Source organism: Arabidopsis lyrata (assembly GCF_000004255.2).
Source record: "Arabidopsis lyrata subsp. lyrata unplaced genomic scaffold ARALYscaffold_5, whole genome shotgun sequence".
Lineage (NCBI taxonomy): Eukaryota > Viridiplantae > Streptophyta > Magnoliopsida > Brassicales > Brassicaceae > Arabidopsis > Arabidopsis lyrata.
In genome coordinates, this window is record NW_003302551.1 from 7,088,548 (window position 1) to 7,113,196 (window position 24,649).

Below are 24,649 nucleotides of genomic sequence, written 5' to 3' on the forward strand. Positions count from 1 at the left end.
TTGTTTTCAGGTACTTTGGATGCTTTTGGAGTTCAAACAGAGGAGAAACAGAACATAAATTCAGAACGCTCAATCACGCTTTCAGCCAGAGCACTCGATCGCAACCTCGGAGCCCTGACAGAGCAAAATCACTCGATCACAACCCCAAAAACTGTCATGAAGGCCAAAACCACTCGATCACAACCCCAGAAACTGTCATGAAGACCAAAACCACTCGATCACAACCCCGGAGCGATTTCAAAAGAGACCACTCGATCGCAAGATCGAGCAGAAGCTGTCATGGAGGACATACCACTCGATCACAAACCCGGAGATGCCAGCAGCTTAGTTTCACTCGATTGCAGGGTCTCGATGTGAAGACCACTATCTCGAACTTTCCTTATTTAACTTTTCTTGCTTATATAAACAGCCTCTAAGGGTTTTCCCTAGGGCATCCAGTCTTTAATTTTCAGTTTTTACCTAGACTTGTTTTCGTAGCCGCAGTGTGTTCTTCCTGCGACTTTGTATTTGCTTTCAAGTATTTTATAATTCAGTTTTCGTTTCAGTCTTTATCATTTCCTGTTATCATGTTTTCAATCGTTTCATTGCTATTGTTTTTGATTATGTCTGAGTAGTGAATTGCATTTCTGAGGATGGGATAGAGTAGTCGTGGTTGCCTTAGTCGCTTTAGATGGTTGAGTTTAGATTGTTTGAATCCCTTCTGGATTAGTTGTGCTTATCGCTTGTTCCTTTCTGATCAACTGGAAAATGAATCCAGACATTCCCGCACCCAAAAGGTGTTTGATGGAATGTCTGATCCACTAATTCCAGAGATACTCGTCTCTATCCCTAGGTATTGGCCGTTTAGAGCGGGTATTGGCTTTAACAAGTTGGTTCGATATTGCCTGCTTAGTTAGAGATCGCTAATGGTGATTAGGTCTGTGTCTAGCTATGCTTGAGAATTTCTATCACGGTGGTGAATTGATTCGCTTTTGAACTTGTTGTCAAGGGACAGCTTATGTGAAGTTTTGTCAACCGTCTAAATAGATTAAGGAGACCACGCTATTCGATTACCCTGTCCTTAGGAATCTCTCATCCATTTGATTGTCTGTTATCTTACGTGCTTTGTTATTCTACTGCCTGCTATTGGTAGTTTGCATTCCAGTTTCATTTCATTTCTGTTATTTCGCATTAGGGCTGTTAGAAAATCACAACTCTCTGCTTGGCTTGACTTAGTGAATTCTCATCATATCTTATCTGTTTGCATCACACTAGATTGGATTGACACCCTAAAATACTACAACGACACAATAGTGTTTTAGGATTAATTGATCTTAAAAACCTATTATCAAAAAATTATAAAATAAATACAATATTACCTGAAATATTAGGAAAGGAAATATATTGTAAAAAAAAAAGAGAGAGAGAGATCACGATGGATGGAAGGAAAAAAATCGTTAGATATGTTTAGCTGGATAGAAAATATAACATATATATAGGCTATTTTTAATAATTAAATATTACATGTTTTTACTTCTATCCATTATTTGTTTGCGTTTTTCAAAAAACCACTGGGTACAAACTTGAAATGCGGTCCACCCTTTATTCTGTTGGGCAAACCGCAATTTTTTTTTTTTTTCTAAAAACGCAAATTTCCAAAAAAAAATTATTATTGGTAAAGTCATTGCGTTTTTGATAAAAAAGTGCGGAAAACTGCTTTTGGTGTGTCACCAATCACTACCTATGTCCGAATGGTAACAGCGTTTTTTGCTATGCGGGGAAAGCGGTATTATAGTGCGGTACGGTTCAACTGCGGTACGTGCGGGAGAAAAGTATTTGCGGGACAAGTGCGATTTGTACAAAATAAGCGGTATGGAATAATGTTTGATTGGTGAAAAAACTAATTGCGGTACATAATAAAATGTTTGAATGGTAACAAATCAATAAGGAATCCAGATTATAGATTATATATATATATATATATATATATTAATGATTAATTATTTTATTTTTGTTAACGAAGAAACAATAACATATAATTATAAACCGTTAATACACAAATTGATCAAAATATAAATTTAATTTTTTAACATACATATTGTTAAAACCGTTGAATAGTTTCATCATAAAAAAAGTACAACATATTAAAAAAGTATTATCTATTATTTTGATTTTCCCATAACATATTTGCCATATTGTCTCTTATTTGCGTCATATTTATCCATCTGCTAACTCTGCTGCATCCATGTCACCTACATCATGCTCAAAATCTCCGTTGTTTATATTTGTTTACGTCATTACATCTGCGAAATCTGCATCTAAGAAATTTGAATTTCTGATGAAATTATGTAATCTCACTGTAGCCATTACCACTCTTTTTTGAATGTGAACATTATATCTTGGGAAATCAGCAATAATCCTCCATTTTTTCTTCCAAACTCCAAAAGTTCTCTCGATAACAGAACGTAAAGATGCGTGGCATTGGTTGAACAGTTCATGTTTATTCCTTGGAGGAGGACCAGAATATAATTGTGACATATGATATCTCACAACTCGGTTTCGTGATGATCTATAAGGAGCCAAAAACCCTTGTTTGTTTGGATAGCCAGAATAAACAAGATAATACTTCTCTGACGGAGGCAAAGGAAATTCAGAATCACTTTGTTGTGCCATTTGCAAAACAGATGTATCGTGACATGATTCAGGTGCTCAATTCCAAATATATGTGAATAACATATTCAAATCACATATTGTCATGATGTTCATTGATGCATTATCGTGTCGATTCCAATACATTCCTTGTAACTCAGGCTTTACTTTTACGCATACATGAGTTCTATCCATAGCTCCAACGAATCCACTAAAATATGGCCAATATCTCCGGTCTACCAGGAATATGTGAAGTCTTTCAGGAATTCGAGAAAGTTCTTGTCTTGTTGGAGTTCTGGTATAATCACATGCCAATAATTCAGTAGCCGTAAGAACTTCTCTAAATTTTCTCTGCACAGTTTCTTGATTTCTGCCAAATCTTAAACCAACATCTCTTTGAACTTCATTGTGTCCACATATCCGTAGAAACATAGCCACACTTTCTTCAATGCTTATATTTAGTGTTGGTTGTAGACAGTAATTTGTCAGCAACATATTGCGCAATATTGTGAAACATGGAAGTGACATCCGTAAAAACTGAAGACAAGCAGCATCATCTTGTTGTAATCGACGTCAAATATTTCTCCATCCCAAACCTCCATCGGTTTGGACTGGTGCTCTTTGAAAATATCGATCATAATAAGTCAAAGTTGGTTGAATTACTAACTTTTCAAATTGTTCGTTTTCTAAATTCCACAGCTCAATTCTTTCTTCGTAACTTAAATGGTTGAGGCCTTGTGATCGTAACTGACATATACGAAATGCCTGAAATTTAACACAAACAATATGTTATTAATCATAGATTATTTTACAATAACAACCTAAACATAATTCAAAAATAAACTAAAAAAACATTATTTATTTCAAAACATAAGCGAGACCGGATGTTTCAAAAAACATTATTTATTTCAAAACACAATCATCACAAACTAATCTTCATCTCCTACATCACTTTGATGACTTGCATTTTTTTCTTGTGGGGTTCCCCAAATGTTGAAGAAACCTCCCGGTCTAGGTGTTTGTGGTATTTGTCCAGTTTCAAAATAATTTGTAAAACCGAGACCGGATGGTGAAGCTTGTTGTGTATTCCTCATATGTTCTCCCTGGCCACCAAGTGAAAATCCATATTGGACATTTGCTGGAGTCGTTCCAGATGAACCGCCTTGTTGAAAGTTTGGTGGTGTACCCCACTGAGGAGCATTTGGTGGTGTTCCCCATTGTGGAGCATTTGGTGGTGTACCCCACTATGGAGCATTTGGTGGTGTGCCCCACTGTGGATAAACGGGACCCCAACAACCGGGTGAGTTTCGCCCTCCTAAATTATTACCCACAGAAGATGGACTTCCATATGATAGACCTCCTAAATTCGGGCTCCCAAATGAATGGCATGGACCTAACTGTTTTGGCACATCTTGGTTGTTTCGTGAGACACCAGTCATAGCTTCTAATAGTTGTAGCTTATCCTCGTTACTGCTTCTAGATATGTCAATGAAATATTTACGCCAAAATACTAGTTCTTTAAGTGCATTAATGCATGCCCAATAAAATCTTGTGTGCTTGGGAAGGTCTAGTGCAATGAATATCGCTTCCGCCTTTTTAAATTCATCGTAATCATCTTGGTCAAAACCACCAAGGCGAAGTTGTTGAAAACTTTGTCTTTGGAATTCTCTATAGCCAGCGATGGTGTCTTGTATTGTTGTTTCAAAGGATTTTTCGCCTACGATTTCCTCGTGAACAACTTCCAATAGAAACTCTTGAGCTTCTCCCAGATCTGTGTGCATTACTCCCACGTCTAGTTGTTGACTGCAAATTATGCGTACCTCGGCATTGGCTTCGGGAAGCGGAATATTTGAACGTTTCATCATCATCAATAGTAACACGATACACTTCTTCTTCTTCTTGCGTATCAGGAACCTTTGTTTGTGCCAAGTCACCACTATCAGTGTCTGAGTCATCATGGCCCTCTTCATCAACTGTATGCTCGTGTATTAATTGTTCTCTTCTTTGACGAGCAGAGTGTTCAGATTGTGATTGAACATCATGTAATACGAAACATCGTTGCATCACGTCCCAAAACTCAGGCGGTTTTCGGTTCAAGCTTTTTGTTAATTTGCATCCCTATAATTTTAAAATCAATTAGATTCTTGATATCAAAAAATTTAAACATATTTTATGAATGAAAATATTTTGTATACTTACAAACTCTTGTTGTGTCCACCATGCGCCAGATGCATGTATCATACATGTATCAGGATCAACCATGATGCCAGTTTTATGCATAAGAGTTTTCCACTTCTTGTAAATTTTTTTTGAATTCATCAAGCTTGTTTTTGAAGAAACTATAAATTATATTCATGTTGAATGCTTGATTAAATTTTTCAACCATATACTCTCTACCGATAGCAGTATGATCTTAAGAGTATAATTTATCATGGCAATTGTTTCGTCGAACAATTGAATTAATGTTTTTTCCTGTATGTGCGACCATTTGTACTTGTCTTTGTTCTACAAATTTCGTGAATACAATGTTATTTATTCTATCAAAAATATTTTAATTAAAAAAAAAACATAACTAAACTAAATTTACCCATATTGTTGTCTCTGTGGGAGGAGTTGAAATTTCGGTGGGATGAGTTGAACCTGTTTGTCTGGAAGGATTTAAGTTTCGTCGACAATTAGACAACATATCTGCATTCAATAAAATCCAACAATTACTCAGCAGTTTTCATAAACTAATTTTATAAACTATTAACTATTTTATTTTAATTTTTATCGTAAATTTTAAAATATATATATTTACTTGATATACAATTTATATTTAAAAATAATCATAATATGTTTGTAAATATTGAAACATTATTCAAATAAAAACAGTGATATTAATAAATGTTATATGTTTGTATATACATGTTACTAGATCATCACCCGTACTTTAGTACGGGTTGAATTTTATTTATTACAAAATTTATATAATATATATATTAGAACTAAGTTTTAATATATTATAATAGTAAGTGAAAAAATATTAATTTTTTTGTCAGTCCCTATATACAATATTAGAATAAATATAGAATTTTTTCTATAATACTCAGTTATGGATAATTTTTTTTTTTAAGATATGAAAACGGAAAGTAATTTTATTCTTTAAAAAGTAATAATTTTTGAACAATGAGTTAATTTATGTTAACAACCACAAAATAGGATTGCATATATTTCAGTTAGATCAAAAATTAAAATATCATAAATGAATCGCATATAAAACATAGATTATTTTGAATTAATTAAGAAAATTAGGTATTATTTTGAATTAATTTAGAAAATTCTTTTTCAATTCATAATTCTTTCGTTGTTGAAATAGAGATTTGTTTGTGCTAATCTAATTGCAGAATTTGTTTGAGATTTATAATTACGGAATTTACCAAGTATTCGCATAATCGAATATGTTATAAACATATATTTAGTATATAATAATACCAAAATCAACCCGTGCGTGGAGTCTATATTTTTATTTTAGAATCTCAATATTTCATTTTAAAATATTGTGTGCACAATCTATTATTCGTTAATTCTAAAATTGCTTACGGAATCAAATTTTCAAATATTTAGAGGTGTCAAACCATATTTAAATGTTCTACACTATTTTTAAATATTCCAAATTAAAATCTTTAAATTTTTTTTGTAGTTTATAAAATTATGAATTTCAAAAAACAAATTATATGAAATTAAATATAACTATTCAAATAGTTATAAGGATCAAAACTCATTTCATCATATAATATATTATATTTAACCCGCTACCTATTATTAAAAATAATCAAATTAGAGTATTTATAATTTTTAACTTTTTGAACTATTAAGTATTGATAATATTCTCTAAAAATATCAAGTAAAACTTATTTTAAATGTCGCAAATTAAAATATTTAAATTTTTTATTGTAGTATATAAAATTATACATTTCAAAAAAATAAATGTATGAAATCGAATATAAATATTCAAATTCTGACCCATTGATCAGTCGGAATTTTTGTTGACTTTATTTTTGTGTAAATAAATATTTTACTCAAGTCTGAATTTTTGACCCGTTTAATTGTTTATTTTATAGATTGAACAATTTATATGCGTTTTTAAAAATTCAAATCTTGGCATATGCAGAAAAAAATTTACTTTTTTTTTTTTATTATGTAGATGATATGATGATTTATTTGTTTCATATTAATATAATCATATAAAGATGAGAGGTGAAGTTTAATGATTAATAACAAATTAATATGGTAAGTTAGATATCAAATCTTATATGTTCATTTTGATTGGTCATTTAAAAAAATATATAATAACAGATTTTCGTTTTATAATTTAATTAAATTAATTAAATGACATAAATTAGTATTTTACTTGTTTATCCTTAATAAATTGAATGAAATTTGTTCTAAAAGAAGATTTTTGTAATGGCATTTTTAAGTAAATTCTTACAAAATGAAAGGTTAGTTAAGGGTATCTTATAAAGTGTACTCCCCAAATAATAGTATAGGATATATATATATGTATTATAGTAATATTGTATAAATAAATAAAAAACAATTCAACGTATGTAACTATATTATGAAAATAAGTAAACTAACTTATTGTAATATTTGTAAATCAGTTATTGTTAAAAAAATTTTTTGAACAGAATTAAATTAATTTTATAAATAAGTATATTAGTACAATAAAATACTATACGTAAGTTTACTTCAAATTTTATGAAATCTATAAAATTTTGTCATAAAATTTTTTGAGTAAGTTAATTTTGCTGAAAGAACTTATTGAGTATATTTATGATAACATTGAAAATGTGATTATGAAACAAATTATGAAAGGATATTTAACCTTGGATCGTTAAAATTTGATGAACAGACCCGTAAAAGATGAATGAAAAACAATTAGTAGAATATAGCTAAAGTAAATATAAAGAGAGAATAATATAGAAAGTTTGTTTTTTTTCCTTTTCTTATCAAGTATGAGAATCTATTATCTAAGGGAGAAGAGATATATATGGCTACGAGAAAAATTTTTGTGAAAGAAGAGTGTGAGGGAAAAGAGTGAGAGAAGGGATATATATATATAGTAATATATATATATATATATATATATATACATAATGATTTATAGCATTAAAAAGATCAAAAGTAAATAAGAGGCTATTGTCCACTGCGTTTTTCGGTTGGACCGCAGGGTAAGGACCTAACTTCACTTTGAAATGCGGTACATGCCTTTTTATCCCTTTTTGAAATCCGTAGTTTACTTTTTTTTTTTTTTAAACACAGATTTCTGAAAAGGTGTTGAATGGTGACATAGATGCGGTTTTTAATAATAAAAAATGAAAAACGCCAAAACGCTTTCCTTATTCACTCTCTATAGTACATTGAAAACGCAATAGATAATGTAGTTTTTTTTCCTTTTTTTTTTTATTTTGATTATTTTAATATTAACTACTATATCTTGAATAAAATATAATATTATAATAATATTCTAATAAGAAGAAGAGAACGTGAAAGCTTCTTATGAATTCTTCTTCTTTCTTTCATCTTATTACAAAGAAGCAAATGACTTATTTATACCAACATTGACATGGAGAACAAGTTCCTTAGTGAACAACTCATTTAGAGGGTAAGGAGCTTAAGGAGCAAGTTAGAAAATGGATAAAAACATGAGACTTTATCCAATTAATCTTAATATTTCCCCTTGATTATCCATAATTACCTACTGCCTCGTTAAAAACCTTATCATGGAAAAACCCATTGGGATAAAAACCATGACAGGCGAAAAAGAGTACAATAGCGTAATCTCCCCTGGAAACGATAAGTATAATCTTATCTTTGTAGATCTCGTAAATGACGCATTCCAATACTGTGAATATGCTTTCTGAATGTTGACGTAGGAAGCACCTTTGTAAACAGGTCTACTGCGTTGTCACTTGAGCGGATATACTGGATATTAACTTCTTGTTTTTCTCGAGTTCTTGAGTGTAGGAGAAAAACCTTGGAGGGATATGCTTCGTTCTGTCGCTTTTGATATAACCTTCTTTGATTTGGGCGATGCATGCATCATTTTCTTCGAATAATATTGTCGGCTCTCTACTAGAGGCTATTTCACTTGCTTTTTGTGTGTGGTTGGTCATAGATCTGAGCTATATACATTCTCTGCAAGCTTCATGAAGCGCAATCATTTCTGCATGGTTTGAAGAGGTGGCAACCAGTACTGAATCATATACTCTACCAATGTTGTAGGACATTGGATTTGTGGGTTTGTTACTCTACCTATGAGAGTAAGCTTGTTTTCAGCAATAAGAGCCGAGTTGTCACTCTCAGGGATCCGGAGAGGCAAGACACACTTGGATCTGGTACCACCAGTAGCAGCAACCCATTATGCTTTTTCTTCTCTTGAAAGACGGTGTGCCATGATAAGAAACTTGAGAGGTGAGCTATAAACTAACACAGTTTAGCTAGACAGCCGAAAAAGTTGCAGAGACGATGAAGAAAACAAAACACCCTCAACCTGAGGTAAAAACATGGGATTTCTTAAATGAAAGAGCTCCAACTCAAAACTGAAACCACGTCAGGTTTAAAGTGTGCACTAGGGCAGTAAACAAGGACACCAAGACCCCACACCTGCGAAGAAAAAAACTACCTTAGACCAAAACAACAACCATCCATAGGGATAGCGAGTCTGGAGCAGTGTACTCACAGAGTTCATGAACACCGTAAGTCATACCTACTTGAAAGTAGCAAGTGTGAGTGTCCCTCCGACCGAGTAAACTGAGGACAAGACGCCTGAGAAGAAACCAGGAGCAACCGGCGGCCAGGATTGCCCTAAAGATGGTCAGTAACGAGGAAACACACAAAAAAATTCCTAAAAGAGTATAAAAATGTAGATGAGATCTGTTTTTCAAACTCAGTTAGTTTCTTTTAGCGCCTCGAACTTTGGGCATGAGAGAGAAATTGATTATTTAAAAAATTATTAAAACCGTTTAACAAAAAAAAATCACTTCTCTGGATAACCTATAAATAGGAATTGGAGCCTTCCCATCCTCCGTTAGATGAAGCTCTGGACGAGAACAAAGAAGAGGAAGATCTAATCTCGATTTCAAATTATCTTTTGTTTTACTTTGAACATTGAACAATGTATGCATCATGTTATTGAAAAAGTTTTTTTCGATATGCATTACGTCAAGGTTATGCCTTAAAAGCAGATCCTTCCAATAAGGTAAAGTCCAAAAGATACTCTTTTTATGCCAATTATGCATGAACAAATATGCATCTCCTTCAGTTTTTGCGTTGCCCCCACAATAAACCGTCTCTTCAACACCATAAATTTTCATCTGATCAAGCAAATACTCATTGGCTACCTTTGAAGGAGGATTAGATCTAACTATGGTGCCTTTATTGAACAAAGTCTTGCTCAAACGATACAGATGATTTTTTTGGTAAAAATCGGCGATGACAGTCAAACCAACAAGGCTTTTGTCCGTTCTTCAGTTGAAATGCGTTAGTACTTTCTTGACAATATTTACAAGATAGTCTTTTGTACCTTGTCCACCCAGATAACATCGCATAAGCAGGAAAGTCACTTATGGTCCACATTAGTACTTCACGCATAACAAATTTTTGCTGCTGGGATACATCAAACGTACAAACTCCATTAGACCACAACTCGTTTAACTCATCTATTAGCGGCTGCAGAAATACGTCTAGAGATCGACTTGGATGTTCTGGACTAGGGACTAGGATCGACAAGCATAAAAATTCTCGTTTCATGCACAAATTAGACGGGAGATTTTATGAAGTTAATATTACTGGCCATAAAGAGTATTATCGACCTGATTTTCCAAACAGATTGAATCCATCTGTATATAAGCCAAATTAGACATTTCGTCGCTAACGCAAATTCTGGATATGTCGATTGGAAATGTTTCCAAGCTTCTGGATCAGACGGGTGTGATATTTCTCCGTCTGTAGAGTGCTCTGCATGCCATCTCATCAGCGCCGGTGTGCTCTCAGATTGATATAATGTTTTCAACCTGTCACTTATTGGTAAATACCACATCCTCTTATACGGAACTCAAACTCGTCCACTCGTAAGCTGAAATCTGGCCTTCTTACAAAATTGACACTCCGTTCGATGTGCATCACCTTCCCAGAAAATCATGCAATTATCAATGCATACATCGATCATCAGAAAGGGTAGACCAAGCCCTTATACCATCTTTTGCACTTCATAGTATGTTGCAGGTGCTAGATTATCCTCTGACAAGTATTCATTGATTAGTTGTGCCCACACATCAACCTTCAGCCATATTGTAATTCGTTTTAATGTTCATCATCATAGCAGACAATGACAACAGAGAGTGACCATCTCTACACCCATCATAAATTGGATGGTTGGAAGCATCTAACATCTCATAAAACCTTTTTGCCTCAATGTTTGGTTCTTCTACCAAATTTTCAGCATTAGTAGACCCACGATTGGCGCACAAAAAAAAAAAAAAAAAAAAAAGTAGACCCACGATATACATATGTTACCATTTCAGCATATCTATTCCCACCCTCTGCATATCCATAATCGTAATCAGCAGTACTATGACTAGGTTCATTCTGACGACCTCCTATAATGTGTTGCCTAATAGTGCTATTTGGTAGATCAATAAAATCTTCTCCATGTGAAAACTAAACATAGTAATTAGGTGCAAAACCTTTATGATACAGAGGCTTGTAAACTTCATCCACCGATAAACAATTACCATTGTTGCATCTTATACATGGGCAGAGAACAACATACCGGTTTCAATGCATGTCTCTTGATTTGTTGCAAAATTCATAAAACTTTGCAATCCGCTTTTGAATGCTTTAGTCTTCTTGCCCGTCTCCGGATCGATTCGCGAGTACATCCATTGTCGAGATTGATAAATATTTGAGTGAGAAGAAGACATTTTTCTAAAAAAGAAAGGCTTTCAAGAGAAGAAGAAGAAGAAAGAAGAAGAAGAAAACATTTTTTTCTCGTTTGATTGTTTTGCTTTCCAATCTATTCGGCAATCAAATCTCTTTATATAGTCAAATTTCCACATTAAAGACGGAATAACGACATAATTTACATCATTAATAGTTTGGTATAAAGTTTGGTGGTAACATTTTCCTCGTGTAATCCCAACTAAAGACAACATAACGATATGTCTTTTGTCGTTTATAGTTTGGTAAAAAATTAGGTAAAAACATTTTTTTAATATGATTTTATGTCGTTAATATTTACAACTCCTGGAAATATCATTATTATGATGCTAAATAATGACTAATTTGCGACATTATCTCATTTCTTCTATTAACGACATATATGCCGTGTGTCGTTAAATGTAACGACGTGTGTGCGACAAATAGTTTGTGTATGTCATTAACATGTCGTTAATACGTCATGTTACAACGACATATTTGGATATCGTAAAATAGCGACTTATTATTATTTTTTTTTGTATGAATGTAAAATTGTATTCACCAAAAAAAGACTGTTTTACAAATAATGCATCTTTTAGTTCAAAGAGATGAAACAGTTCATATAACTTTTAAAAAAACTGAGAAGGAGATTAGTGGCTGTGGGTGTGGAACCAGTAGCGCAAACCACCTTCGTATACCGGCGAGCCCGACTGAGCCAAAGTACTCAACCGGTTTCTAGCGTTCTTGTCGATCAAGCGAGTTAGTTTGGATGCTGGCGTCGGAGTATCTCCATGTCTACGTCCATTCCTTTCTCGCCAAATGCTATAGACTGTAAGCTGAAACACGTATCTCAACACAAATAAGTGAAGCCGTGGAGTTGATGGAGCGTTGAGTAATGGTAGGAGAGATTCCCATCTTGCCGTGAAGTTGCTGCCTAGCATGTCACGAGCGAGAGCTGACCAAACTTGGGAGGAGTAGAGACATGAGAAGACAAGGTGATCCCTTGTCTCTACTCCTTGCCCACATAAAGCACAACTTCCGTTTGAACTTGCATTCCATTTGATTAATCTGTCTCCCGTGGCTAAGCGGTTGTTGATTGCAATCCAAGTGATAAAAGCATGCTTGGGAGTGGAGTTAGGGAACCATACTCCTTTATACCAAGAACACTTTGGCTTGACTTGCCGGATCAAATGCCAAGTATCTTTTGAGTAGAACTTGCTCTTGAAAGCATCATTTTTCTTCCTCCTGATGATAGATTTTTCACTCAGTTAAACCTAAAACACTATCGTGTCGTTGTAGTATTTTAGGGTGTCAATCCAATCTAGTGTGATGCAAACAGATGAGATGTGATCAGAATTTGCTAAGTCAAGCCAAGCGGAGAGTTGTTGTTTTCTAACAATCCTAATGCGAAATAACAGAAACGAAATGAAACTGAAATGCAAACTAGCAATAGCAGGCAGTTGAATAACAAAGCAGGTAAGATAACAGGCAATCAAATGGATAAGAGATTCCTAAGGACAGGGTAATCGAATAGCGTGGTCTCCTTAATCTATTTAGACGGTTGACAAAACTTCACAGAAGCTATCCCTTGACAACAAGTTCAAAAGCAAATCAATTCACCACCGTGATAGAAATTCTCAAGCAGAGCTAGACACAGACCTAATCACCATTAGCGATCTCTAACTAAGCAGGCAATATCGAATCAACTTGTTAAAGCCAATACCCGCTCTAAACGGCCAATACCTTGGGATAGAGACGAGTATCTCTGGAATTAGTGGATCAGACATTCCATCAAACACCTTTTGGGTGCGGGAATGTCTGGATTCATTTTCCAGTTGATCAGAAAGGAACAAGCAATAAGCGCAACTAATCCAGAAGGGATTCAAACAATCTAAACTCAACCATCTAAATCGACTAAGACAACCACGACTACTCTATCCCATCCTCAGAAATACAATTCACTACTCAGACATAATCAAAAACAATAGCAATGAAATGATTGAAAACATGATAACAGGAAATGATAAAGACTGAAACAAAAACTGAATTATAAAATACTCGAAAGCAAATACAAAGTCGCAGGAAGAACACACTGCGGCTACCAAAACGAGTCTAGGTAAAAACTGAAAATAAAGACTGGATGCCCTAGGGAAAACCCTTAGAGGCTGCTTATATAAGCGAAAAAAAGTTAAATAAGGAAAGTTCGGGATAGTGGTCTTCAAAACGAGACTTTGCGATCAAACATCTGATGGGCTGAAATGGGCTTCCCTGTGATCGAGTGAAACTGATCAAACTGGGCTTCGGGAACTCCGTCTTGCGATCGAGTGGTCTGTAGTGAAGACGAGATGGAATGGTCCAGCGACCTTGCGATCGAGTGGTGCGATCGAGTAGATGACGTAAGATGGTGATCGAGTGGTGTAGAGTGGGTGATCCCTCAGGGCTTGCGATCGAGTGATATGTCCTTCATGACAGCTTCTGCTCGATCTTGCGATCGAGTGGTTTCTTCTGAAATTGCTCCGGGGTTGTGATCGAGTGGTTTTGCCCTTCATGACAGTTTCTGGGGTTGCGATCGAGTGCTTTGCTCTGTCAGGGTTTCTTCTGAAATTGCTCCGGGGTTGTGATCGAGTGGTTTTGCCCTTCATGACAGTTTCTGGGGTTGCGATCGAGTGCTTTGCTCTGTCAGGGCTCCGAGGTTGCGATCGAGTGCTTTGGCTGAGGAAGTGATTGAGCGTTCTGAATTTCTGTTCTGTTTCTCCTCTGTTTGAACTCCAAAAGCATCCAAAGTACCTGAAAACAACCAAATATGCGATGCACATGCAATCCTAATGCAAAAACGTCCTAAGTATGCAAAACACACTAAAACGACTACTAATGAGATGAAATGTGATTGAAACAATGACAAAGTGATGAAGAATGAATGCTTAAATCATGCAAATTATAGACATATCAACTCTCCCAAACTTAGTCTTTGCTTGCCCTCAAGCAAACAAGAAAACATAAGCGGGAGGAGAGGTTTGAAGTTGGGGATTCAGAACCAAAACACGTGATGAAGTAATTAAGCTCAATGTCCAAGTTAATAGTTCTAAGATGCGAGGTGAACGACTTCTACTTAAAAACTTTAACCATGCTCTGTCAAGATCCAACTCACACTCAATTGCATAATGCGTCAAAATCAACCAATCCCTTTAACATTCATTAAGTTCAAAATCATGAATCAAGCTGTGCAACGTTAGTGAACTCGTTTGGCTAAGGACAGGTTATGAGACAAAGATGGTCCCTTTAAGGTGGTTCAGATATGAATAGCAGGGGACTCTCAATAAGAATAGACTGAGCTTTAGAAGAATGCTAAAGGTAAGTGTCAACCTATGCATACAAGAATAGCATCCCATCTACCCAATGACATAAACTGTGAATAACAAGTAGATGGTCTTATTTCTAAACCCATTGATGATCCTAAGTCTACCCTTTTGCACTAAAGGCATATTTAGATATTTTTCTTGGATCAATCTGTCTTTTCTTTTCTTCGGCTCTTGTTCTTAAGGAGAAACTTTCTTATACTCTATGAGTCTAGTCTAGCGAATTGGTTTTTCTTAAACTCTTATGGCTCTTATAATCTTTTCTGTTTTTGTTGCCATCTTTTCTTTTAGAGCATAACTTAACAATTCTTTACTTCCCAAACATTCACTAGACTTGAGTATGATTTTCAGCTTCCTTCTCCTAAAGACTTTAACCCGTTTTTTTCTTTTTCTTTTCACACCCAATCTCAATCCCAAATAAGTTCCCACCTAGTCCTACCAAGTCCGAAAACGCGGATTGGAACTACATGAGATACTACTCTTGTCGGCTCAAACCTAACACGTTCTTCCAAGCTCAATCCTAAAATAGGCCTCACATGCTCTCACAAATAACATGGCTTGAAAGAAGGGTTGGTTAAGGGTGGGGAAACTACTCCAATAACAGAAGCAGCTACTTGGATTAACAAGAGTGGTGAATAAGTGAAAGAAAATCCAAGTATGTATTCTATCCGCGAGTTCAAAACCGATGCAAACATGATAATTATAAGTCAGATTCAAGTTCAAATTGACAGGGAAAGGTTTCATGACATGCTATCGAGTGGTTTCTATAGAACATGGTGCGGTTTTACTTCAAAGTCATTCAAATGCATCAGACAACTAGTAACGAGGGCATTGAGTTTATTCAGTAAATCAACATGCTTACAAGGTTATTTCCTCATTATCCCCTATGCATATGCAACAATCCTAAATGAAACACTCTAGACTCGATCCTAAATGCAATGCAGCTACATGAGCACTCTGTTTTTGTGGAATACATTTTCAGAAATTTTCAAATTTTATTGTTTTTTTCTATGTTTTAGATAATATGCAGACTCAAATGATATTCACAAAAAACAAGTCAAATACGTCTTGAACCCTCCCCCAAACTTAAATTACACAGTCCCTTGTGTAATAAAAATTTGTGAAAGAATTCAAGATAAACACAAGAAACAAAAACAAAAACGGTATTTACAATTGTGTTTTGGTGTGTTACCTCAAGAAAATTACCTGGAGATGTAGTCATCCATCTCCGCTTGAGTGTAATCCATAGGCATGACAGGTCCTAGCTGCGCTTCCGCCATCTCCTCATCATCGTGCTCAATTGCAACCCCAGCAGGTTGTTGAGCTCGGCGATCATGCGATCTCCTCCTTGACATTACTCGCCCTTTGCTTGATGAACGAACTATCTTCGCATTCTTCCTCCTCTTGTGTTCTCTGGTCTCATGAGACGAGTGCCTTGCGGGTTCTTGCGGAGCGGCGCGTTCTCTCTATTGATAGGCGGATTGCCTTGGCGGGGCTATGTCATGGCGCCTGTACGGCATGTCTTCGGGCGGGTTGTCTCTTGCGACGGCAGTAGTCGATGATGTGCAGCTAAGGGCCTTGATACACTTTTTGATGATTTTGTCCTGAAACTTGCACCATTTTTGAACTAGCCTGAGCTTCTGGTGTGATTCAGCGAGACTCTTACTTTCTCGTGAAGGAGGCTTGTGTTCTTCGAAGTGAAACCTGCTTGTGTCATAGTTCTCCCAGCTAATCTCTTCATTGTCGCTCTGTTCTTCTACTTCTTCAGCAACATTTCTGGATGAAGAGCCTCCAATCACAGCATGGAGGGTTTCGATGGGTGGTGAGAAGTCAATGTTGTCTCTCACCGTGATGGTCGTCATCTCGCGGAACGGAATGAGGAATTGTGCAGCTCCTACCGCCGGATGGTCAAACTTGTAGGCGTATCTCTCATCGTGCATTTGGTGCTCGATCACATGGGCAAGCTTAAGATGGGCAATGTCCATCCACCTTGGTTCAGTTGGAGCCGATGTCAAAGGTACTTCACAAAATTGGAGAATTGGTGTCACCACCCCTCCAACGCAAAGAGCGCCTTTTACTCTCTTCTTGCTATTGGATAAAGCCCACCCTTTGTAGCTGCATAGGTGGTTGAGAAGATACATGGACGGAGGTGTGTCGCTTGTATCGCCTCTTATCGTCTTGCCATTCTTGGTGTAACGGAGTAAACTCTTCAACGCCAAGTCCAACGTCTCCATGTCTGGGTTGGTTAAGGTGGCGGATATACTTCTAGCATACGGGACATTGGCCAGGGCACGTTGGAAGTAGCGGATAGCCGGATTGCGGATGGAGTTGCTCTTAGACCTGGCAGAACTGAAAGTGGTGTCATCTCCGATTGTGTTCCACAACGCCTTAATCTCATCTCGTAGGAACTTTGGTTTCGTTCCCGTGCCACTAGGAAAATCGAACATTTCTTCCAACATTTTGATGGTCATGACGTAATCGCGGCCGTCAATGGTGAAGCTCAAGTATCCCAGTCCTTCTTTTCTCAATTCTGCAGCTGATAGCCCTTCAAACAACTCCACTTGAACAGTCGAAAGGAATTGAATGGTCTCTTCCTTATAAGCAGGGTAAGGGTGAGACATTAGTGTCGCCATATGACACTTTTCGAACAGCAGCTCAACATCCTCCAGAATTCCAAGATCCGCCATGGTCTCGGGGTGGGGATACCTTGTTCCCCAGAAAGGATTTCTCTTGAAGAGGTTGTAGTAATCCTCAGGAGTGAGATTATCTTCTTTCATCAGCGACTTGGTTGTCTTACGGACTAATTCTAGAGTATACTCTGCATCATCCTCCATGTCTTCATCGACGAGTTCATACCGCTCCGTCATTGACCGCTTCCCTCTTGCGATTTCTCTTAGTCTTCGGTCTTCAGCAACAGCTAGTTCTGTTTCTTCCACGAACCGCTGATACTCTTCTGCTTCCCTTTCTGGTCTACATTGTGGAAGTCGAAACTAACACAATCGAGATTTGTCTAAGGTTTTATTTTAGGGATACGATAATCGTGAATTCTCAAAGAACAACAGAAACGATTGATACCAAAGATGGTGTTCTTGATATTATTAATGAAAAGATGATTTTGATCGTACAAGAGTTTGATCGTAAGAGAAAAGGTGTTTGTGCTGTGAGAGCTTTGCGTAGTATAAATTCTAGAGCGATCTTGCTTGCCTTTGCTTGAGCCTTGAGTCTCTTTATATATAGGTGATAAACCGCCTCTCCAGCGATATTCTCGGAAGATTTCCATTTATCTTGAAGTCGGCTCAGAATATCGCGGATTAGGATGGTTTCCTTATTTTTCGGAGTCTTTGGGAGATTTCCTGATTTGAATCGATCCTTCTAGATTCTCTCTTATCATTTCCGGGTATATCGGAAATGATCCTTCTTGTTCGAAAATGACATCTTGCTTGGAAATGGTACTTTGAAAGCGAATATTTGCTAAGTCTTTACCTCGGGCGATGATGAAGACTTCACCTCGGGGAAACTCGTGCAATCGGCTCGGGTACAGGAAGGACTGGCTCGGTCACTCTGGGATGGCTTATTCGGGTATCCCCGAGGCGATGGGCTCAGAAACTCCCGAGGCGAAGGGCTCGGGTGCTTGAGACGTAACGTTCAAACATCCCCGAGGCGAAGGGCTCGGGTGCTTGAAGCGTCTTGTTCGAGTATCCCCGAGGCGAAGGGCTCGGGTGCTCGTAACGTTCAAACATCCCCGAGGCGAAGGGCTCGGGTGCTTGAAACGTCTCGTTCAAGTATCCCGAGGCGAAGGGCTCGGGTACTTGAAACTACTTGTTAAAGGTATTCCCGAGGCGATGGGCTCGGGTATACTAGATCGATTAGATGGATATCCCGAGGTGAATGATGCGATACCCCGAGGTGATCGCTGAAAGACTCCCGAAGTGTTCTAAGTCTGGCTTGGCGCTAAAGGATGGAATCCGACCCCAACAGTTAGCCCCCCAGCTCGTTAGTTTGGAGAACCGAGCGTGACGAGCTGTGACAATTAGGCCGAGCCGTTTACTTTGATCAGTTCGGTCCCTTTAGCGATTTGAATTCCTCTGTCGTTTCATCTTCTCTTGGCGTGTGACGGTTGGGATTCCTTCTCGAGAAGTGGAAAGGTCCTTTCGCTGATTCCCGAGATTAGTGCGGATGCGAAGTATCTTATTTGATTTGTGTGTGCCCGACGCGCCTTAGACGCGGACGCGATGTTTTTATTTGGTTCGTACCCGACGCGCCTTAAGTCCCTATAAATGTTAAGTCTCGGACTCATTCTCTCATTTCGCAACTGCAAAGGAAATTTTTCAAGGTTCGTTCTCTTCTTTCTCTGATCTTGAGTTTTTGCATTTTCTCTACTTTTCCGTTATACTTCCGTCGTAGCGCCGCCGTCATTAGACCTAGGTTGATTTCTCCGATCTGTCGGGCTTTGTTCCTCCGATCAACTTCTCCAATCTCCCGAGCCAGAAAATGTCTCTATCTGATTCCAGCGATTCGCCCCGAGGCGACTACCACGGACCATCAAATCGTGTTGTACCGTGGAAGTGATGTAGAGTCGGCTTCACGGGAAGAAGACCCGAGCCGTTTTATCATCCGGGAAGATGCGGTTGCAAATGTGGCTCGGGATCAGGATTTGCCTGATGATCCCGAGGCGATTTTGAGTAGAAGGAGGACCCATCCACCGGCAGCTGGTGAAGCTGGAGTATCATGCTGGCGAAATGCCCCCGAGGTGCCTCTACTTCCTATTAAGGCCGAGGAGGTTCACTACGACTCTGACGAGGCGGCTAGGTTGCTCCGAGCTAAAGTCCAAGCAGCCAAGGGTTAACAGAAGAGAAAGCGAGCCAAGAAAGCTAGGAAACCTGATCCCCGGGGTTCTACCTTATGCACGGAGGATTCCCTTTGGGATCTCAAGGCTCGATTTGGTTTTAGCGAGGGGGTTGAACTCAGACTTCCAACTCCAAATGAGCGAGCCGATGATCCACCCGAAGGGTTTTTTACCCTTTACGAGGGGTTCTTCTATCATTGCTACCTTTGGCTTCCAATCCCGAGGCCGATTTTGGCGTTTCTCTGGTCGTACAAGATTGCTTTATCCCAGATAACAACCCGAGGCTTGCGACATCTAGTGGGGATTTTAGTCCAAAGTATTGAGATGGTCAATCTCGTCGACCTAAGCCACTTAAGGAATCTCCTAGAGATCCGGCGCATACCGGGCCCTGTTGAGAGATTTTACATATCTCCGAGGCCAAACAGGAGGGTTATCGGTGGTTTCCCGAGCAAGGATGAGAAATACACCGACCATTTCTTCTTCGTAGCTTTGAATGAGTATAGTGTCCACGAGGACTACTTAGGGAAAATTGTTGGAAAGTGGAGACAAATCGGTACTACGCCCGAAGCCGTATTTGCTGTCTTGTTTTGCTTTAACCTTTTTACTGACCGTTTTTCTTGTTCATGCAGATCGGAACCCGTCGTTTCTCGAAGACATTCCCGAAGGTTTTCTAGATCTCCACGACAAACTAATCGCTCGGAAGTGCGATTGGACAAAACACTTCTCCCAGAAAAGAATCGAGAGAGCCTTGCGTTTGTTGCACGGAGCTCCCTGCCAGTCTTCTTCAGAATCATCCGACCACCGTTTAGATCATCTCATTGAAATGCAAGGAGCTGCGCAATCTCTGAGAGCCAGGAAGGCTACTGAAAAGAAGGCGGCTAAGGAAAAAGCCGTTTTGGAGGCGAACTTCAGACCTCCTACTCCTCCCGAAGCCAACCCTGAGGTCGTTATTGGTGCCGAGGCAGCTGATGAAGCTCGGGATATGGTTTCGATCGTTCCCGAGGTGGCCGGGCACGTCTCCCCTACGACCGACGTCCCCGAGGTGGTAGGGACTATGGTCGTTGCTGCTCCAGCCGCCGAGGCGAAATCCAAAACTAGGGGAAAAAGACCCCGAGATGATGGCTCGGGAGTTTCTAGGAAGGAAAAAAGGAGTCGTGGCGAAACTCCTCCAGTGTACAAGGACAAGATCGCTTCGGCGAACTTTGTCGCTTCTTGCTCGGGTCCGCCACTGTCTACTCCTGATGCCTTGTTGGAGGCTCAAAACTACCGTGAAACTGCTGCCGGATTCCTGAAGGTATCATTGATCTGTTCTCGACCTATTTTACTATCGTTTGCGTATTTGCTTGCTAATGATTCTCGTTCTATCTCAGGCCTTCCATTCGATGAATTCCATGGTTCGGGCCTATGATTCTGGAGCTCGGAAGTCCGAGCTGGCCCGTGAGAGATCAGAGACGTCCCGAGCCGAGGTCGAAGCTAGGTTGTCCGAGGCGATGGCGGCTAAACAGGAAGCTGAGGCGTTGGCTAAGGCCGAGAAGGTGGAGCGATTGAAAGCTTCTGAGGATAGCCTGCGGACTCAGAGAAAGCTTGAGGCCGAGGTCGAAAGACTCCATCGGTTATTTAACGAGGAGAAGGCTCTCCGGGAGAAGGAGATTGTCAGAGAGAGGAGGGCAGCCAAAAGGGAGTTTGCCGAGAAGGTCAGCGCTATCGAGGCGAAGATGGACCAGTTCGGGGAGGTATCCACGCGCTACATGTACTTGGTGCAAGCGCGGGCCAATGCCGAGCTGATAGCCGAGCTGGAAGAAGGGAAAAGGATGGAGGATGAGAAGGCCGAGGTCCTTCAATGGACCACTGAATATGGAGACGCCGAGGATGAGTACGTTCGTCTCGGGACCGAGCTGCGAGAGGACTTGAAGCTTCCTCCGATTTCCCCGGACTCTGTCGACGATAGCTTCGGGAATCGTTCGGTCAAGGGTGCCGTGGCTGCGATAGGCGTTGCCGACCAGTCGGGTTCGAACCGAGGTACCGAGGTAGCTCAAGTTTCGCCGGTTAACCAAGATTCGATCTGATCCCGAGATGTCTTTTTATTCTCTTTTTTGTAAGACATGCCTGGACGACTTTATCCCTTAAAATTTTATGTCGATTATTTTTTTTAAAAAATCTTTCCGAACTAAATCCAAAACTAATGTCAAATATCTGGATTTACCTTTCGAGCCGAGAGCGAAAAGAATCATGCACCGGTGTTAAGTTAACCGGGTTTAAGAATTGCTCGTTGAGAAGTTAAATCCAAACGTCTTAACTTTCGAACCGAAAGTGAAATGAATCGTGCACCAGTGTCAGGATAACTGGGTTTTGGTTAAGTAGGACTAATCTTTATCGGTTGCGACCCGAGCTGATATAGTCGAAGCCAGTGCTTAGAAGCGAACTGGGGTACCAGTGTCGAAGTCAACTGGGTTTTCTGAAGACAATTTCTTTATGGCAAGATATCTCCGACCAAATCGTCTCGACTGTTTATATAGCGCGCTGTGTCCGAGGCGGTGAGAAGAGCTTTTTCTGTCCGAGGACGTGGCCATCGTCCGAACGAACTTTTAGCTTTATAGGTCGATAAGATGACTGTTAAAATCTCCGAGGTGGATAAGATTGATAATCCGAAGGGTAAAAACTTAGAGAATTTGAAAAATTTAGTGGGAGTATATATGTATACGGACCCACTCCCCCCCTTTTTTAATTAGGGGGGTAGCTGAACTCGTCCGAGGACGAGCTGCCTACGTACCCTTTTCAGGGATCAAGCCACCCCGTAGTTCAAGTACATGCGTACCTTAGGTTTTTAGAGGTAATATTTCCTTAGATGCATTGCGTTCCAGGATCTAGGTACCGCTTTGCCGTTCATGTTGATGAGTTCGTAGACGCCGGGACGGATTACCTTTGCGATCGTGTAAGGTCCCTCCCAATTCGCGCCGAGCTTACCTGCATTCTCCTCGGCGGTGTTCTGGAAAACTTTGCGCAGTACGAGATCTCCTTCGTGGAAACGACGATACTTAACGTGAGAATTATAGTACCGAGCCGTTGCATTCTGATAATTCTGCATACGGATCAAAACCGAATCTCTTCTTTCGTCGATTAAGTCCAGCTCCTCCAGCATCATCTGAGTGTTGGAATTTTCTTGCTCGGGGAGAAAACGTCTTCTCAGTCCCGGGATCTCGGCTTCGGCGGGAATCACACACTCCGTGCCGTAGACAAGGGCTAAGGGTGTTTCTCCCGTGGCCCACCGCGGCGTGGTTCTGTGTGACCATAATACTCCTTCCAATTCGTCGGCCTAGCGGCCTTTCTTCGCGTCGAGGCGCTTTTTTATTCCGTCGAGAACCGTCTTGTTGGCTGCTTCGGCTTGACCGTTTCCCTGAGGGTACCGAGGCGTGGATTTGCTGAGGCGAATTCCCCATTTCTCGCAGAATCCTTCGAACCGAGCCGAAATAAACTGCGATCCGTTGTCTGTGACAATCTCGTAAGGTATCCCATGGCGGCATATGATGTTCTTCCAGACGAAGTTCTCGACCTGCGCATCTTTGATGCTGGCGTAGGAGTCTGCCTCGATCCATTTGGAGAAGTAGTCAGTCAGTACGAGGACAAGTTTCTTCTGCTTGGAGTTGTGTAGAGGTCCGATGATGTCCATGGACCATCGCATGAATGGATAAGACGAAGTGATGGAAGAGAGGAGCTCGGCGGGTTGATGAATGGTTGGTGCGTGTCGCTGGCATTTATCACATCGTTGAGAAAACTTCTCTCAGTCTTTGACCATCGTCGGCCAAAAATATCCGTGGCGTTTGATCTTTATAGCCAAGGCTCTTCCGCTAGAATGGTTTCCACAAGATCCGCCGTGTACTTCTTCCATGACTCTGCGAGCTTCGTTTCCTTCGACACAGATAAGGAGGGGACCAGAAAATCGCCATTTAAAGAGCTCTCCGTCGATCAGAGTATACCGAGCCGCTTTGGCCTTAAGCTTCCGAGCCGCCCACTTTTCAGTAGGAACTTCTCCATCAGCGATATAGCTTCGGATGGCTCTGATCCATTTGGCATCGCTCCCGTATTCGGGCTCGGTTGCGTCCGTAGTTTGCTGGTCTATCTGTTCGATGCCCATTTCTTCCGGTTCTTCTGTCTCCCGAGCTGTTAGAACTTGATCCTTGCTATTGTCTTCAATGCTCGGCTTTTCGATGAACTCAACCGGTATGATCCTCTTCAGATTTGGGTCTGAGGTTGAAGCTAGAGCCGCTAAGGCATCGACCGATGTGTTCTCACCTCGTGGGATTCTGGTTAACTCAAACTCTCTGAACTGTTTCGCCAAGTCTTGCGTGAGAGCAAGATACGCTTCCATTCGTTCGTCGCGAGCCGAGTATTCTCCATTGAATTGATTAGCCACGAGCTGGGAGTCGCAAAAGGCTCGCAGCTTGTTGATCTTGAGTCCCCGAGCCAGCTTAAGTCCTGCTATCAGCGCTTCGTACTCAGCTACGTTGTTAGTTGCGTCGAAATTTAGCCGAAAGGATTGTTCAAGGATTTCACCCTCTGGTGATGCGAGGCGGATTCCGACGCCAGAACCTTGTTTTGAGGATGAGCCGTCGACGTGGAGGATCCAGACAGCGTTGGATGACTCTTCTCGGACGTTTTCTGTTGGCAGCTCGATGATGAAATCGGCCAAGACTTGAGATTTTGTGCACGTTTTGTTTCTGTATTCGATGTCATACTCGCTGAGTTCTACCGCCCACTTGGCCAAGCGTCCCGATTGGCTCGGACTGTGCAGGACGGTTCGGAGTGATACGGGCGCCATGACGATAATTGAGTGAGACTGGAAATATGGCCGTAGCTTCCG

At 39.8% G+C, this 24,649-nt stretch overlaps 1 protein-coding gene and 2 pseudogenes across 1 annotated transcript in view; 1 reads left to right on the forward strand and 2 right to left on the reverse strand.

The window, feature by feature from the left end:
• Positions 1–2,268: 2,268 nt before the first annotated feature.
• LOC110228487 lies at positions 2,269–3,096 on the reverse strand (annotated as a pseudogene).
• A 465-nt stretch (positions 3,097–3,561) lies between these two features.
• LOC9313305 lies at positions 3,562–5,002 on the reverse strand (annotated as a pseudogene).
• A 15,612-nt stretch (positions 5,003–20,614) lies between these two features.
• LOC110228488 (uncharacterized protein At3g60930, chloroplastic-like) overlaps positions 20,615–24,649 on the forward strand; it is a 30,424-nt gene continuing 26,389 nt past the window's right edge. The window contains exons 1-2 of the mRNA XM_021026130.1: positions 20,615–21,085; positions 21,162–21,818. Coding sequence (XP_020881789.1) covers positions 20,615–21,085; positions 21,162–21,818 — 1,128 coding nt within the window. The remainder of the gene's footprint in view (positions 21,086–21,161; positions 21,819–24,649) is intronic.